General features: G+C 41.5%; 2 protein-coding genes across 11 annotated transcripts in view; both read left to right on the forward strand.

The window, feature by feature from the left end:
* CFLAR (CASP8 and FADD like apoptosis regulator) overlaps positions 1–125 on the forward strand; it is a 70,552-nt gene extending 70,427 nt beyond the window's left edge. Inside the window, exon 11 of the mRNA XM_061186412.1 lies at positions 1–125. Within this exon, the coding sequence (XP_061042395.1) occupies positions 1–19 (19 nt within the window). The 3' untranslated portion in view covers positions 20–125.
* Positions 72–12,143, forward strand: part of CASP10 (caspase 10) — a 27,970-nt gene continuing 15,898 nt past the window's right edge. For all 10 annotated transcript variants that reach the window (XM_061186280.1, XM_061186287.1, XM_061186293.1 and 7 more), the window contains exons 1-4: positions 72–153; positions 1,442–1,795; positions 3,144–3,237; positions 8,486–8,621. In XM_061186280.1, coding sequence (XP_061042263.1) covers positions 1,449–1,795; positions 3,144–3,237; positions 8,486–8,621 — 577 coding nt within the window. In that variant the 5' untranslated portion in view covers positions 72–153; positions 1,442–1,448. The remainder of the gene's footprint in view (positions 154–1,441; positions 1,796–3,143; positions 3,238–8,485; positions 8,622–12,143) is intronic.

Here is a 12,143-nt window from a genome sequence, read left to right on the forward strand (position 1 = left end):
GCAAATTGAGTTCTTTTAACCGCGCAAACGGGAGCTTCCTTGGAACTTGGATTTGGAGCACGAAGAGGATTCTAATTTCTTTAAAGCTCTGTTTTCAGGAAATTTTTCTGAGAACTTTTTACCTCCAGAGGATCAGTGGAATTTGATCTGAAGGTATGTAATTAAGACCTTTTCTCTGCTGGGGTCTCAGGCGCCAGCCTTTTTTTCCCCTTGCTTTACTTCCTGGAAACTTGCAAAATCTCACATTGTCAGCAGTGGCACTGTTTCTGCCTGGATTTACTAGCCGTACCAGGGAAAAAGAAAGCTTAGAAAGCCCCAGGAAGGCTCCAACACAGCCCTTTCCTGGTAGAAATATGCTAGCCCATAAATGGAGACAAAGTCTGGCAGACTTGCCAGAGCTAGAGATCAGAATTTTCAGGAAACTGCAAGACAAATGTACGGTGTTAGAATAAGATGTCTCCAGGAATCCAGTCATACTGTTTCTAGTATCACAGAGCTACTAGAAGGGAAGACCCCATGGATGCTCACATTAAAAATGACATTTTTTTTTCTTTTTCTAACTATAAGAGTAATATATGTTCATTGCATAAAATTTGAGAAACTCAGACAGGAGCCCAGAATAAAATTTATAGTATCTGTAATTATACCACTTATATATAACCACTCTTTGTTATTTTTTTGTTGTGGTATGTTCGCCTTCCCTCAGAAAGTAGTTTCTTGTTTCTAAATAGTTAAGTGTTGCATAGTGAATATATACCTCAAGTCCTTAAAGAATGAATAATTACATTGAAAAAATTTTATCGATTCATTGCTCCTCTGATTAGAATGAAATTTAGTGTGGAAATACATTTAGTGTGGAAATACTGACTTCGGTAATTTGTCACTTCCTACATTGATTTGAGCAAATGTTGTCTGAAACCACTCTTTCTGGGGTCTGGGATTATGACTTTTCTTTCTGTAAGATAAAGAAAGGCCTGCCCTGGTATGGTTAGCAATGTTACCTTGTTGTCCTTGGGTTGGTAGATACTTCAGAAATGTACCCCCCCCCCATTACTTTACTTCTAAAATGTAAAAGTGTTACTTCTGCCATTTGGTGGGAATGACTTAAGAGCTCCAGGCGGGAGAAATTGTGCTGTGTCGTCCTCCCTCTTGACTAGCTCCCAATGGGGACATTTTGATTTGGGGGAACTCGGGGTCAGTTGAGTTTCAATAAAAGCTCTCTCCAGACCTCCTAAAAGGTTAACATGCCAGTGTTGGGGTCACGTTTTCTGGGCTATAGGTTTTTGAAGTGACCTCTCAGTGAATTTCATTTTTCAGCATTTCTAGAAAAGTCGAAGGCCTGGAACACAGGAGGCTGGAACTGGGGGAGGGCCTGGGAAGTTGGGGTGCCGTGTTGTCCTCACTCTCTAAGCTGCGGCCCCCAACTCCTTATCTCTTTCAGGCTGGCCATGACATCGCAAGGCCAAAGTTTGAATTCCACTTTAGATGATAACTGTCAAGTGAACTTCCGAGGGACGCTTCTGACTATTGATTCGTACCTGGGGGATCAAGATGTGGAGCGCCTGAAGTTTCTCTGCCGAGACTCCATCGCCTCCAAGAACCTGGAGAAGTGCGGCTCAGCCTTGGATATCTTTGATTACCTGATGGCAGAGGAGCGGCTGAGTGAGGAAGACCCCTTCTTCCTCGCGGAGCTCCTCTACATCATCAAGCAGAAGGTCCTGCTTCGGCACCTGCGCTACACCAAGGAACAGGTGGAGCACTGGCTGCCTGGCCGCCGGAAGGTCTCTCCGTTCAGGTGATCGACACGGCAGGGCCACTGGGCTTTGAAAAGAGGCTGGGATTAATGATGAATTAATTTTTAAGATTTTTTTTTTTTACCCCTCCCCCCCCATCTACCTCCTTGGATGGTATGGTGATTCTAAAGCAGGAGATTTCTTAACTTCGGGTGCTAATGAGAAGGGAGGCTGGGAGGTCAGCAAAGTTTCAAAACCCAGCCGCGTGCCTGGGGGTGGCTTCCCTTTGTTTTGCTTCTCGCTGAGGAAGGAGGCCCAGCTCCGTGTGCAGCAGGCCAGCGCCTTCCTCTTTGCCAGCCTCCACGCTCTCAGCCTCCTGCCTCCAGTGAGTCCCTGGTGTGTCAGCTTATACCTAGCCATTTGAGAAGAGAGAAATGAATACTTGGACCCAAATGAGCAAAATAAAAAAGGAGATGTGTCTTTGGGGTAGGGAGGGACATCATTTATGCCATGTCCAGTTTGTCCAGTTTTGGGGTGAAACCCAGACGGGTAAAATATAGGCATTTTGCCCAAAGAAGTAGAATAAAGGCATCAGACCTTAAGCAACGCTGTTTTAAACGGTCCACTAACATAGTATCTACATCGAACAGCCTCATGAGGTGGAGCCTTCGTAATACTGTTTTACGGCCTGGACGGTTAGAATCCTTCAGGCCTTAACACTTGAACTGGTTCCTACAACCTGAGCTGCCCTTGGGTCAGTGAGGGAATTCTGGAGATCATTTTTTCCACTCTGCTGGTTAGACAGCTGAGGAATGGTCTCAGGCATGCAGGGCTGTTAACCTGTGAATGAAGTATTCAGTTTTTCTTCTCTCTTTTTTTTTGGCTGTGCCGCACGGCATGTGGGATCTTAGTTCCCCAACCAGGGATCGAACCCGCGCCCAACCACTGGACCGCCAGGGAAGTCCCCATATTCAGTTATTCTAATTGTCGACTGTATGACTCTCCAGAGGTCGGGATAGTTTCCTTTCTTTTTCAACAGTGAACTTTATACTCACTGGCATTGGGTCCTCCCTGATGAGGGCCTATAAAGTAAGCCTGATTTCTAGAATGGAGTCCGGAGGAGGGCAGACATGCCAAAATGGTGTTCTACGCCTTCTTAGTGGAATTTGAAACAGCACTGGACTTGGAATCAGAAGGCCTGCTCTTACTGTGTACTGTGTTGCTGTCATTTAATAGGTCACTTGAAGCTCAAAGTTTCTGTTTTTAAATCTATAAAATGAGATTAATAATTGTTTACTCACAGGGTTGTGGTCGTTCAAATGAGAGATAACGTACGATAAAAGCATTCAATTTCCTGCCCATCCTCTGCAAGTGCGAGGCTTTAATTTGTCTCTTGGGTGTGTGTCTTAGAAACCTGCTCTATGAACTGTCAGAAGACATCAGCTCAGAGAACTTAAAGAGCATGATCTTCCTTCTGAGGGAGTCGATTCCAAAAGTCCAGATGGTGAGTGGGCCCTATAGGATGGGGTCTTTGTGAACATCGCCGTAATCAGTGTTTGGGAAGACGCTAGAAAGGGATTTCAGGAGGGCTCATTTGTTTTGCAGTAGACAGTATCAGACAAGGGTTAGTAACATTGCGTTTTGATGGGCCTGGAGTCTAGTCCTAGACTAACTCCTGGATGTGGGGCAAGTGATTGAATGTTTCTGAGCCTCTATGTTCTAATGTGTCATATTATAGACAATTATACTACTTCCTTCCAGGACTGTTAAGAGGATTAGATGAAATAATGTACATAAACTATTAGCTGGGGCCTGTATTTTGCACATACTAACCATGCAGTAAATGATTGCTATTGGCATCCACTGTGTTTTATGATATAGAAATGTGCAGGGCGACACAAAGAAATGAGGAGGTGGTAGCTAATGGCAGAGTGGGAATTAATTGTTCCTCACCTCCATTAGCTGAGGTTTCTGAGGGAGCCGTGTCCTTTTCAGTGGACGTTGCAGTGTCTCCCATGTAGGGTTTTGTGAAAATCAAATGAGACAGATGTTTGAGGATGTGCTTTCTAAAGTGCTATACAAGTGCTTGGAACTAACAGTAATGTTTTTAATATTAACATAATGCTGTCGGCTGATATTCTTGCTAGATTGGTCACAATAAAGGGCAGGAAAGTAGCTGCACATCTCTCTTCCAGGCCTCAAAACTTTATATTTTTTCTTTTGCTTCTCATAACAGCTTGTGACAAGCAAGTTAGTTAATTTGGGAAGGGGCCAATTTTCAAATTTTAACCTATAACGTTAATTTTGTTATTCGACTGCTATCTTTATTAGGTTTTAAGTTATATAATGTTTGATAACACCAAAAAAGGCATGTAACATGTATGGAAGTTATAAATGTAGAACTAAGTGAACAGCCATGGATCCCCCGTCCAACTTACAGATGAGCACATCACCAATGCAAAGAGCCTACATGTGTAGCCCTCCCGTATCACATTCTCCCCAGGCTAACTGATATTATTGACAAATAAATTCTTTTTGAAAGAAAAATCACTGAGGAGTAGGAAGCTGTTTTACATGTGGTAGGTCTTATGAGGACCATGTTTAATAATTCATTAAACATGTTTCCTGGTGTCAGACCTGTAGGTTAATTAACCTGCAGGTTAATTCTCTGTTTTGGTTGCAATCTTTGAGTCCTTTTTTTCTCCTTTTCAGAGCCCTCAGGGATTTTAGCCTCTTGCGTCTTTCCACTGGTTCTCTCTCCAGGCTCCTTTATCCTAAGGATTGGTTGTGGGATCCTTGGGAATGGGGACTGAGTCTTACTTATCATTATAGCTCCAAAACAATGCAGAATTACAAAATGGTGCTCTGAGTGAAAGCATGAATGAATGGGATGATGCAATCTCGAGTTTATGTTGGTGCAAAGTGGTTACGTACTCAAATGACAACATTTTGCTTTAAATGTAGAATTTCTCAACATCAGAAGAGATTCTTGTAGTTTGAAAAACCCTCTAGGATATTCGGATAAAATTATCTCCCAGCTTTGGGCATCCTCTCATAATTTTTCCAGTCTCTGGGTTTATAAATAAAAAAGAGACCACTTTCTATTGTTACACCTATTGTCATGCACAGAAGTCCTTACTCCCCACAATGAGGTGGAGGATGAGAAGGGCATTTGATATGCTCAACACCGAGCCATGATTTCCCACTAAGAAAAGCTGGGGAATGTATTTCTTCCTCTGGGCCTTTCCACAGGTCCTAGACCTCTGCTTAAAGGCATCTGTGGCTTCAGAAACATTTTCTTTGTTCAGGATCATTCCAAACGTTTCTCCCTCCTGCTAAATTAGCTTTTAAATCATCAAAGGCCCGTGCCCAAGTAGCCAAATGATTTTATGCTTTTCTCACTCCGTACAACGGTAAATTAGAAGTTACTGTGTTTAGCTGTGGCATAAAACTGTGGAATTTCCTGGACAAGTTCATGAAAACTGCACTTCCTTCTTGGATTCCAAATGATCTCACTGTATTCTGAAGGAGATCTAACTATTCACGCCAGAATTGTGGCTGAGTTACACACCTGATAATCCAGGTTGATCTCTACTGGGCTTTGTGATCAGGCCAGCCTTCTCAAGTGCGTAAAGGACAAACTCTAAGCAACCCAGATGTGTTTCCATACCAGGGCTTAATGGGACTGCATTATCTGCAATTGCAATTGCAAAAGACTTTATCACAGAAATAAATTCTTTACCAGCCAGTGGAGGAGGGCCTGAATACCTCTCAGCCAAAAAAGGAAGAATTGTGAATTCACGTGGTCTCTCTGGATGGACAGAAACGACCTTTGCGGGGTGTTCTAGGTTTCCTCTTTGATAGCTTTCACACAAACTTAGAGCAAACTTAGCTGCCTTCACACATCCTGAGTGACCCAAACAACTGTCAGGATATCCGTTCTCAGTGTAGCAATCAACATAGAACGTTAGATGTAAAGGAAACCACACCCAAACCTATCTTTTTAACAAAGATGCAGAGCAAGATAGTTTCAGAATTTCTGCTAATATTTGCCAGGGTGGTGTTCTTAAACTAATATGCAGACTCCATTTATATTGTGGGTGTTTCGTGTGTGTGTGTGTGTGTGTGTGTGTGTGTGTGTGTATGGAGGGTGTCATTTACTCAACATCTAATACACTTTGTACAAAGTATAATGGATTTCCATCATTGCTTCTGGAAACGTGTTTTAGCCCCTTTTCTTCCTCCTGGTAGGATGAAGTCAAGATAGGAGTTTCTGTTTTGAGCTTCAGTGGGAGCTCATTTGCACATAAACCGACTGTAGAACCTTGTTTGGGGATTCCCTCTGACCCCTTTGCCCAGCTGATCAGCTCTGGATGAATCTTCCTTTACCCCCTCCTTCCTCCTGCTTTATTTCCTGGGCAGGTTGGTGTGCTGGCGCTGCAGATGAGGACACACACATTTCTTTGCCTTTTTGGTTCTCCTTTGTGTCTCTGGAATGTCTTGAAAATTTATAATCTCTTTTTTGATCAGATTAGGACAGAACTCAGTTAAGACTTTGTAACTCTGGCCTTTCCCTTGGCTGTTGGCATTTTGAGTACCTTGTTTGAAAACACATTTCACACTCACACACACACACTCTTCCATTAACCCTTTTTCATCCTTCTGTTACTGCTCTATCTTCTTTCCCTTTACTGCCAGACTTCTTTTTTTTTAAATTTTATTTACTTGTCTTTATTTAATTTATTAATTAATTAATTTATTTATTTATGGCTGCGTTGGATCCTCATTGCTGCGCGGGCTTTCTCTGGTTGTGGTGAGCGGAGGCTAGCCTTCGTTGCGGTGCATGGGCTTCTCATTGCGGTGGCTTCTTTTGTTGCGGAGCACGGGCTCTAGGCGCGTGGGCTTCAGTAGTTATGGCATGTGGGCTCAGTAGTTGTGGCTCGCAGGCTCTAGAGCGCAAGCTCAGTAGTTGTGATGCACGGGCTTAGCTGCTCCGCGGCATGTGGGATCTTCCCGGACCAGGGCTCGAACCGGTGTCCCCTGCGTTGGCAGGCGGATTCTTAACCACTGCGCCACCAGGGAAGTCCTACTGCCAGACTTCTTGAAAGAATAGTCCACACACGCTCTCTCTCCACTGACGCGACTCTCAGTCACACTCCAACGCATTCCAAGATGGCTTCAGCCTCCTTCCCTCCCACGAAACTATTCTTGCCGAAACTACCACGAGCCTGCTCACAACCAGATTTTTAGTTTCTCTTTTTCCCTATCTGATTTTCTTTGCTTGGAAGGCCTTTTGCATTTCGGAAGTGAAGGCGTGGTGATCCTTCGAGATGCGATTCACGTATCACCTCCCACGTGCAGCTTGTGTGACGCCTGCTCTGTGGAGCAGGTGAGTCGTGCAGAAACGAGGGGCATCACCATTTGAGGTCGTCTTCGACTCTTCCTTCCTTTCTTCACCCACTCCAATTGACCTCCCAACTCACCAAATTATACCTCAGAAAAGTCGCTCAAATCCAGTGCCTCCTCTGCGTTTCCACCACTAGCTTTAGACCAGGCCGTGTTGATCTCTTCACCGGAGCATTTAATCTTCCTGCTGATATTTTCTCTCTAGCCCACTTCCTCCTCCAACCTATCCCCAAGACTTCTATTTAAAAACAAACCTGTTCATGTCACTGTTCTCCTTAAAAATTCCTGCTGGAACCCCTTCATCCATGGGATACTGGCCCAAACCCCTCGGTGTTCCTTCATGGCCTGATACCTGCCTGCTGTTCCAGCTGTGGCCTAGCTTTCACTTGGAGTTTGTACTCAGGCCTCCTCCTCAATTCCTGACCATATGGTCCCTTTTCAACTGGCCAGCATGTCTGGAGACTCCCCGGCCCCCTGTTCCCATCCTGCTGATGCTTATGTATGCAGTTAGCGAGTGTTTAGCTGTTCACTTTCTGATTAGTTATTTTATTTATTTATTTTTTGGCCACTCTGCGCAGCATGTGGGATCTTAGTTCCTCGACCAGGGATCGAACCCGTGCCCCCTGCAGTGGAAGCATGGGGGTCTTAACCACTGGACCTCCAGGGAAGTCCCTCTGATTAGTTATTCTTTTCTGTGGGCTCTAACACAATTTTATTCATATATATATTTTCATAACCAGATTAATACATTGGTTGAGAAGTCCTTATCACTGAAAAGATTATGGTGCCTTCCACCTCATATGTAATTCAATATTAAAATAATACTAGCCAATTTGCAATTTTTTCCAGGAGTGCTTAAGATATTTTTTTCTTTTAAAATACCAAATATAAAATTCTTTCAAAACATTTTCTTCTCTTTTCTTTGGTACCCCTGTTTTGCAGCTGCCCTAATCTATTATATCATTTACAGCTGAGAGTTAGAGGCAGTATTGCTCAATGGTTAATGAGACAGACTTTGGCATCAGGCTGCCAGGACTCAAATACCAGCTCTGCCACTTATTGGCTCTGTGACCTTGGACGACTTACTGAACCTCCCTGTGCCTCAGTTATTTCATCTTTAAAATGGGGATATAATAGCATCTGCTCATCGGATTGTTTCTGAGTAGTTAGTGAGTGATGTGTGTTTGGTATCTGGTATTAATATAGATTGTATAGAGATTTACAATCTCTATAATGCCTCTTCCCCCCTACTATTGAAGTCTTCCTGCATGGACTCTCCACCTAATTTATTACTGCAATGGGTAATCAGTAGGCAAGTAAATGTGACTCCATTGATTCTCTTGCAGACCTCTCTAAGTTTCCTGGCATATCTGGAGAAACAAGATAAAATAGCTGAAGATAATCTGACATTACTGGAGGATCTCTGCAAAAAAATTGTACCTAATCTTATGAGAAAGATAGACAAATATAAAAGAGAGAAAGGTAACTAGCTTATGCTTGCTTGCTTGCTCGAATCAGACCATGGGAATTCTTAAACCAATTGGCCATGTATGATGTTTACTTATCACTCTGATAATATTCTTTTGAAATCTCCCCATTTGTTCATTCAACACATGTTTATTGAATGCATACTTTGTACTAGGCACAGTTTTAGAAGTTGGAGCTACAGCAAGGTATAGGGCAAAGCTACCTTCTTGGAGCTTATATTCTAGTGAGGGAAAATGGTTTTAGACAAATGTCTTCTTCTGATTCTTACATGGAAGTGATTGTAAAAGAAATTGTTTTGAATGAAATAACATCAGAAAGAAGGAGGCAGGACGGCACAGGAATTAAGAGTGGGATCCATGGAGTCAGATTGCCAGCACTCCACTTATTAATGGTGCAGTGGCCCTTTCCTCAGCTGTTCTATGTCTCACTTTTCCCATCTTTAAAGTGGGGCTAATCGTAGTACCTACTTCATAATTTTTTTGAGGATTGAATGAGGTAATTCCTATAAAATGCATGTCTGGTATAGAGTAAGCATTCAATACACATTCCTATGAATACGTTTATTAGAGAGGAAAGTCCTGAAAACTTTCATATTCTCGTAAAGTACTATCAGAGAAGAATATTCTTTCTTTCTCTTTTGTTTTTAATCAGGCTCGTAAAGGTAGTATTGCCGTGGTATTACGTACAAGTAGCTGCATAGGGCAGAAATCAAATTTGGCTGCCTTACCATGTGTCAATATGCTGAATATTTGTGGTTTATTGAGTCCGTTTCTCCACTATTAAACAAAAGCTAAAAGTATTGTATTCATGAAGCTTGTATGCCACACCCATATTTTAGTTCAGAGACTCAACATAGTGTGCAAATTTATCTGGTTGAAAACAAAACTAGCCAAAAGGAAACTTCTCTCTAAGAATTCTATTAACACAAAATGAGTCAAGGAACAAAATGTACTGTTGTTAATTTGATAAAATCTCAAACAATAACCAAATCAATGGATAATTTAATGTATACTTTAAGTAAAAATTATGAAGAATAAAAACAGCTCTTCTAACCATCAAGTCATCAAGTGAGAAATAAAAACAGGGAGTTGATATTGAAAGTATATTTGAAATCCTCACTTGAACTCTGAATGCTGAGATTTTTTTTTTTTCTGATCACATCATCGTTTTCCTGTAATGCAGTACTCCACACAGAGTAAACATAGGGCAGGTGGCCAGATTATTTGACTATTTGGACTCTGGAGAAGGCTCTCCAGTTTCTATGCAGTAAATGTTTACATTTGCCTCAGTGAGTCTTGAGGACTGAGCTTTATTATCAGAAGAATTCTTTTTTTTTTGATTTACAATATTGTATTAGTTTCAGGTGTACAACAAAGTGATTCAGTTACACACACACGCACATTCTTTTCAGATTCTTTTCAATTATAGGTTATTACAAGATATTGAATATAGTTCCCTGTCAGAAGAATTCTAATTTTGATTTTTCTTTTCTATAATCTACATGCTGTATGATCGTTTTTCGGATGTTGAAAGAAAAAACTTGTTTTCCTTTACTAATACTCACAACAACATTCTGGAACACTTCTGACCCCAGGGGTGTGAGTTTTTCTACACCAAGCAATTCTCCAACTCTGCAGACACCAACTGGGTGTCCTGTGTTTTAATTCAGTTCTGACACTCATCAGTTATCGCAGATCCCACAGGTTATGGGTTCAGTACCCCAAGACTCCCCCCACCACTTCAGCCACCAATCTCAGGTAGTGGGTCCCCAGATTACCCACAGCTTCTGTTCAACTTGGTTACAAACCAGGGGTTCCCATGACCCCTTCCTCAGGTTTGATAATTTGCTAGAACTGTTCACAGAACTTAGGAAAATAGTTTACTTACTAGGTTACTGATTTATTACAAAAGTATACAACTCAGGAACAGCCAAGTGGAAGAGATGCATAGGGCAAGGCGTGGGGGAAGGAGCATGGAAGTTCCATGCCCCCTCCAGGTGGATCACCCTCCCAACACCTCCACCTGTTCCCCAACCCAGAAGCTCTCTGAACCCCCTCAGTTAGGGTTTTTTTTTTTTTTTGGCCACACTGCGTGGCAGCGGGATCCCAATTCCCTGACCAGGGATGGAACCCCTGCGCTCCCTGCAGTGGAAGCGCAGTCTTAACCACTGGACCGCCAGGGAAGTCCCTCAGTTAGGGTTTTTAATGGAGGCTTTGATTAAATCATTGGACATTGTAATTAATTCAACCTCTAGCCCCTGTCCCCTTTCCAGAGTTCTGGGAGTAAAGCTGAAAGTTCCAACCCTCTGATCATTTGATTGGGTCCCCTGGCAACCAGCCCCCATCCTGAGGCTATCAGGATGTCCCCAACCACCTGTCATGTCATTAGCATACAAAAAGACACTTAATCACTTAAGAGAGTGTAGGGTTTTAGGAACTGTGTGCCAGGAAAAGGGGCAGAGACCACATGGATACTTATTATTATATCATAGGTCTCAGTATTTTAATATTGACTTTCTACAGTCCTCTGAGAGTTTGGGCTTAATTCTGCCATTTAGGATGAAGGACTAAAGGACTGAAAAGATAGTAGGTATGCAGATTTTAGGCTTCTGTAAGTGAGGTGAGTGGAAAGACTAAGCCCACTGTATCTGATTAGGACACAAGCTCTGTTTAAGGAACACCTGGATATCTTTCTGAGTTTTCCTGAGCCTTGGTGTGTGTTTTAATATTTTAAATTCATTATTAAAAATAATGTATCATAATTATAATAAAATTAAATAGAAATTCAAATAATGACAACAATACAGAGTGTAGGAGGTAAAGTCTCTCTCTTCTTTTTCTTCCACAGCTAGTCCATTCCCCAGAGATAACCCCTGTTTGGAGTATATTTTTGTAGCTTTTCTTCTATATAGAGATAAGTGCATGTGTGTATGCATGTATGGATAGATACATGCCTATAATACATATTTAACTAAGATCATGCTAATCATATTCCGTAACTTGCTTTTTTCCCACCTAATATATCTGGCATTTTCCCATGTATATAACACAGATATAGCTTATTTTTATTAATGGTTCCATAGAAACATATTTTATGTATATAACATATGTATTTAATCAACACTTTTAAATGGTTTTTCTTTTCCTTTCCTTCTCTTCCTACCTTCTTTTGCTTCTTTCTTTCGTTTTCTTTTTGCTATTACAGTCTGAGTTCTGGTTTTATTTCTTGAGGTAATGCCTTTGTAATCTTTATTTGCTAGTATAGTCTGAGTTCTGGTTTTATTTCTTGAGGTAATGTTTTTGTAATCTTTATTTGGCAGTTACCTGACACATTGAGCACCATAAGTTCTGAAATGGTATTTAGTAAAGTATATAGTAATTTTAAGGAACTAATTAAATTACAAAAGTAATAGAAATAGTAAGGAACCAAATATCATAATACAAGGAATGAAAATATAATGATAAAAATAATTTATAAATTCACATTTTTTGTGGGTATATACATGTAGGCCTCTTT

Source organism: Eubalaena glacialis, chromosome 1, assembly GCF_028564815.1.
Source record: "Eubalaena glacialis isolate mEubGla1 chromosome 1, mEubGla1.1.hap2.+ XY, whole genome shotgun sequence".
In the NCBI taxonomy this organism is placed as follows: Eukaryota; Metazoa; Chordata; class Mammalia; order Artiodactyla; family Balaenidae; genus Eubalaena; species Eubalaena glacialis.